The 5,918-nt window shown below is 47.7% G+C and overlaps 1 protein-coding gene across 1 annotated transcript; it reads left to right on the forward strand.

Moving 5' to 3' along the window:
- The first annotated feature begins 478 nt into the window (after positions 1-478).
- LOC125512152 (expansin-B16) lies at positions 479-4,672 on the forward strand. The gene is made up of 4 exons (XM_048677229.1): positions 479-808; positions 1,866-2,172; positions 2,715-2,844; positions 4,201-4,672. Exons 1-4 carry the CDS (start codon positions 637-639, stop codon positions 4,393-4,395), a joined length of 804 nt encoding a protein of 267 aa, XP_048533186.1. The 5' UTR covers positions 479-636; the 3' UTR covers positions 4,396-4,672.
- Positions 4,673-5,918: the final 1,246 nt, after the last annotated feature.

Raw genomic sequence — 5,918 nt, forward strand, 5'->3', positions numbered from 1 at the left:
CGGGGTTAACGGTGTTGCAACCTTTTTTATCCACCAATCTGAATATGCGACATACCCACTCACTCGTAGTGTGACCAACCTGTCTTTTGTTAAGCATCTACCCCCCCTCCCCTCTCCAAAATGTGAGACGTTTTTTGATTTTGCATGGGGCATAAAAAAGGTCTTCACATTTTGTTACGGAAGGAAGGAGTAGTATATGCGCAAAAAAGAAGAAGGAAGGAGTAGTAAACTGTACTGTACAATTTTCGCCTCGGAATGAATGCACAAGTGCTTTATCGTTCAGTAAGATCAGCAACGGAATGAAGCATCCGGAACAGAACGCAATAAGCAAGGCCACCCTCGATCACGCGGCAAAGAATGATCAACGATGGATGCAGCAGGCCGGGCACACCCACATCAACCAGTCACGCGCCAAAGCTTATAAACCAGAAACAATTCTCAACGGGTGTCCACACTATAAAATCCAGCCACCACCCTGGTAGTCGTAGCAGTACTCTACCCGTGCATCCCCAGTGTCCGTTCCGTGCCATTTGTGCTCTGAGCTCTCGGCGCGTCGGGGACTGGGGTTTCTCCAAGGCTTAAAAGGCGACCCCTGCACATTCACGAGGCAGCGATAGCAACCAGCGCTGCGCAACAATGGCTGCCGGCAGCGCCACCTCGGGCTCCTGCGCGCTCCTCGTCTCCATCCTTTCCGCCGCGCTCCTCTTCGGCGTAGGGGAGGCCGGGGCTGTGCGCAAGGCGGTCGACCCGGAGTGGCATCAGGCCACCGCGACCTGGTACGGCAGCGCCGAGGGCGACGGCAGCGATGGTAAGCTCTCCACGGCCATCCATTTACTTCCTTTACCCCCCTGCAAGTCTGCAGCTCTCACATCCTTGGTCTAGAGCATGCAAGTCTGCAGCAATGGCCCGCATCTGTCGTCGTGAATCGTCTGTAATTTGTACCCGCTTGTCAAATTCGCCCCACCATTTTAGTGTCTCGGGATTGGGGTTTTTGTTCTCTTCCCCGTCGGTGAAGGAAACGTGCATGTCAAAAAAAATGAAGGAAATGTGATACGCAACACACTGGCTCTGCAACGTCTGGTCACGATTTTTCTTTTGAGAAAATACTTCTAGCCGTTGGCATATTATATCCTTTTTTTCAGCTTTGTTGACACATTATCGGCACCACCTCGGATCCTCGACACGCGTATGCCTATAGCATGCACAAGGAATTTCGCGTATGCCATTTTAGCCGGCACGCGAGCGTGGTGGTGCCAAAAGGACGTGCCGGGTCCTCAACTATCCACTTTATTATTATTACTAGCAAAAGCAACCGTAAATCTCGGCTCAAATCCACCCGCACTGTCGGCATAAGTATTTTCCTTCCAGCAGACGGATGAACAAAAACTGAAGGTGGACATTAATTATTCTGCACTATTTGTCGAAAGGTCTGATAAGACCGAAACTTACCTTTGCTCTGGCATTTCACGGCGAGATTATGAAGACGTATGAGCAGCATTCACACTCACTAGTTAGCACTTAGCACTGGCCTATTTTAAAGGCAACCATGAGTAAGCTCGATCTTGTCTTGCGGTTAACGCATCCTCACAGCGGATCCACATGCAGCTCACGTCCTTAATATATATGCAGCCATTTGCACATCAATGCGTCCCACACATGTCCGTCCTTTCGCCGTTTGGCCAGTGCTGTTACTAGATCTGACCAGCCAGCATCGACGTTTCTTCTCTAGATTAACTTCTTCCTCTTCTAGGACCACGGTCCATGGATCGGTCGCACGTGCATGCATGCTACTCTGTTTTTGTCTACGTGCATGGGTTGTAAAAGTTACTTTGGCGATCTCGTGTAAACGTATACATTGTTCGCAGGCGGCGCGTGCGGGTACGGGACGCTGGTGGACGTGGTGCCGATGAAGGCCCGCGTGGGCGCGGTGAGCCCGGTGCTATTCAAGTCCGGCGAGGGCTGCGGCGCCTGCTACAAGGTGAGGTGCCTCGACCGCGGCATCTGCTCGCGCCGCGCCGTCACCGTCATCGTCACCGACGAGTGCCCCGGCGGCTACTGCTCCCTGGGCCGCACGCACTTCGACCTCAGCGGCGCCGCCTTCGGCAGGCTGGCCGTCGCCGGCCACGCCGGCCAGCTGCGCAACCGAGGCGAGATCTCCGTCGTCTTCCGCAGGTCACTGTCCAACATGCTCACTTTGCCATTTACTACTTCCGTCTGACAGTTTAGCATTTCGATCCTCCTACGAGCCGTGCTCCATTCCATCCGGGCCACGTCGCCCAGCATGTGTCGACAGTGCTAGCAGACAGAAAATGTCTACCACAGTACCACTATACCCTTCTGTCTGACAGTTAAACCACTTGAACTCTGTCAACAAGTTGTGTACGTACGGCGTAGAGTGGAAACAAAGGTTGTCAAAATGCTCGACGACACTGTCAGATCTGACTTAGCTACCGATCGAGGACCACCGGGGTTCACCGTTCAGTGTCCACATGCCTTTGCTGCCTGCTGTAGTTGGATCTTGGGCCGGGAGTGCCCCCATGCAACACTTTTCTTATCACGACTCCCCGGCCGGCCATCACGGCTTCTCCATTCACACTGTCTATTCACTCTGGCCGCGCGCACACTCTGCACGCCGAGGCTGGCTGCAGAGTTCACATTTGTCATGTTTTAGTGTGATGGCTCATGAACGCCATGTGCGTCCCGTTTGATTTCAGGACGCCGTGCAAGTACCGGGGGAAGAACATCGCCTTCCGCGTGGTCGAGGGCTCCACGACCTTCTGGCTCTCGCTTCTGGTGGAGTTCGAGGACGGCGACGGTGACATTGGATCCATGCAGCTCAAGCAGGTAAACAAAAGGAGTGTGTCTTTATGCCGTAATTCAGCACGCGCTTTGCATTGCCATAGGTAGGATCAAAGCCGAAAGAAATATTCGGTCGCATCGATCGTCACCTATACTAATTAAAATGCATGATCGGTAGAGTGGCAGTAGCATGGAAAATGCTGCTCCCTCCGTCCCCAAATATGTGGCGTATAAATTCACTTACAAAGTCAATTACTAATAAGTTTAATTAAATATGTAGAATAAAATATGAACGACTACAGCACTGAATAAATACATTATGATAATGTTGGTGGATATATTAATATTCATATGATATTATTTATCTTCCTATTTTTGTACATATGCCTGTTCAAACTTAGAAAGCTTTGTGCACCACCTATTTAGGGCAGAGGGAGAACTAGAGGGTGGATTATTCAAAATGTAAGGTTTTTTTTTTTCGTGGGCAGTGCGCTAGTGCATGCATGTGATGGCCATTGTGGGCGACACGTTTCCTGGGTTACTAGATAGGCAGGCATGGACATCAGCTTGGCCCCTGCATTTTTTCTTTCTTTCTTTTTGAGTTGCTTGGCCGTACCTTACCAGGTCCCGCACACAGTGAATACGCCATGCCCTTTGCCATGCCCCCTGCTTTTCCAATGATGCTAAGGGTCTGTTTGGTTTCAATAAGTCATCTAAGTCAGGTGACTTAAAACTAGTGACTTATAAGTCACGTCTGTTTGGTTGTCATCTGACTTATAAATCACCTGACCACACCTTCCTATCTTATTTTTTTATGTAAAGGCGGTGGGACCCACGCAAAAGGGGTGACTTATAAGTTTTAAGTTAAGGTGGAGCAACTTATGACTTATAAGTTGGGGTGACTTATAAGTTGGGTCTGTTTGGTAAAATAAGTCATTTTTTTTTCACTTTTTGACTTATAAATTAATGACTTATTTGAAACCAAACAGGACCTAATTGACACCCCTTGGTCCCATTCTCAACAATCTCAAATGTCCTAACTCCACTACTACTACGTACTGCCTCGCAACACTGGCTTGCTAGGTACTCTCTCCGTCCGAAAAAAATTGTCCCTCAAATGGATATATCTAACACCAAGTTAGTGCTAGATACATCCATTTAAGAAACAGACTTAAGACAAACTTTTTCGAACGAAGGGTGTATCACAGATCAGTCTTCCATCCCCTACACAGACTCCATTATGATATCTGGAGCAAGTTTGTGTTTTGGCAACGCAAATAAGAAAATACTTTAGTTTCAGGTCTTATTTGCATTTTCTTGTCATGCTGAAGTTTCAAGTCTATATTATTGTACTGATCTGATGTGAAGTCACTAATTTGCATTATCGTAATGTATGCACAGGCAAACTCGGCACAATGGCAGGACATGAAGCACATATGGGGTGCCACCTGGAGCCTCACGCCGGGCCCATTGGTGGGACCGTTCTCTGTTAGGCTGACGACCCTAACTACAAAGAAGACCCTCTCGGCCCAGGACGTCATCCCTAGGAACTGGACTCCCAAAGCAACATACACATCTCGTCTCAACTTCGCATAGAGCACACCATATGAAACTAAGCCAAAGTTTCGTTAGCTTGTCATTGTTCTTGTTGGGCTCATAGTAGTCCCATAGCCTTATTTGATTTCTGTGTAGCTCTGTGTGTGCGTGCGCGTGCGCGTGTAATATTGACAACAAGATAGAGGGTGGGAATAGGCAGCCCTCTCCGAAGTGGAGAGAGAGCATGGTGGGGTCAGTGTTTCTAATCGGATGAAGCAAGGTGTGCATTTAAAAATATTATGTATTTTTCGATAAAAGGCTTTTCATTGAATTGAAATATCGAGTTGATACAACCGCATCAAAGATCACCCGGCCTCTGCATAGCTAGATGCACACAGCCAAAGTTACAAAGTACTAGAAGCCAAAATAAAAAGGCAAAAAACGCCAGCAGTAGCGAAAAAAGATAAAAGAGGCCTAAGGTGATGCCGGTCCAATCCGAAGGTCACACCGCCATCCATGGGGGTAAAAAATATCCCTGGCCGAGCAGTCCAACCGGGTAGAAGCCATCATAAAAAAGTCTCTGTCCTCCGGCCTCTGCAGGATAGACCACATACGGAGCAATCGCGAGCATATATGAATTACCTGCATAGGAGATGAAACACTTTTATGATTAAAAACAATATCATTCCTGGTGAGCCACAACGCCCAACATAAGGCAGCTGCCCCCGCAAGAATGTGCTTAGACAATTGTTTATCTATTCCCCTCAACCAATTGCCGGACATATTCCGTACGCTGCGTGGAGGATATAGATTCGAAGCAATTTGGACTATTGCCCATACCGATCTAGCAAACTTGCAATCAAAAAATAGGTGTTTAATGGATTCATTATGATTGCAGAAAACACATTTTTTGCAGCCTTGCCAGTTTCGTCGAGCTAGATTGTCCCTAGTTAAGATAACTCCTTTGTTGAGAAACCATAGGAAAATTTTCACTTTTAGAGGAATCTTAAGCTTCCACAATTTTCTATTATCAGATGGAACCTCGTTATGAACCAATGCATCATACATGGATTTAACCGAAAATCTTCCATTCAGATGCAGGTTCCATTTAAAGATGTCCGATTCAGCCGACAGTTGGACAGCTCCCAAACGAGTCAGCAAATCGTTCCATGCAGTCAGACGAGGTCCAGAAATCGTTCTGCGAAAAGAAATATCCGGGTGTTCTTGTCCCAATACCTGCTTAATCGTGACAAACTTATGTCTAACTATCCGATATAAGCTTGGGTATTGCACATTTAGAGGAGTAGTCCCGAGCCAGGTGTCTTCCCAGAATCGAATCTGGGAGCCGTCCCTAACCGAGAAAGTGCCAAATTGGAAAAAGAATTCTTTAGCTTTCATAACCCCACTCCAAAAATGAGAGTCACCTGGTTTCCAGTAGACCTGGGAGATTGCTTTGGACCCAACGTATTTATTACGAATGATCTCCTGCCAAACACCATCCTCAGTGAGTAATCTGTATACCCATTTGCTGAGAAATGCAATGTTTTTTATCTCAAGATCCCAGATTCCGAGTCCCCCTTGGC

The sequence above is a fragment of the Triticum urartu genome, chromosome 6 (assembly GCF_003073215.2).
Source record: "Triticum urartu cultivar G1812 chromosome 6, Tu2.1, whole genome shotgun sequence".
Lineage (NCBI taxonomy): Eukaryota > Viridiplantae > Streptophyta > Magnoliopsida > Poales > Poaceae > Triticum > Triticum urartu.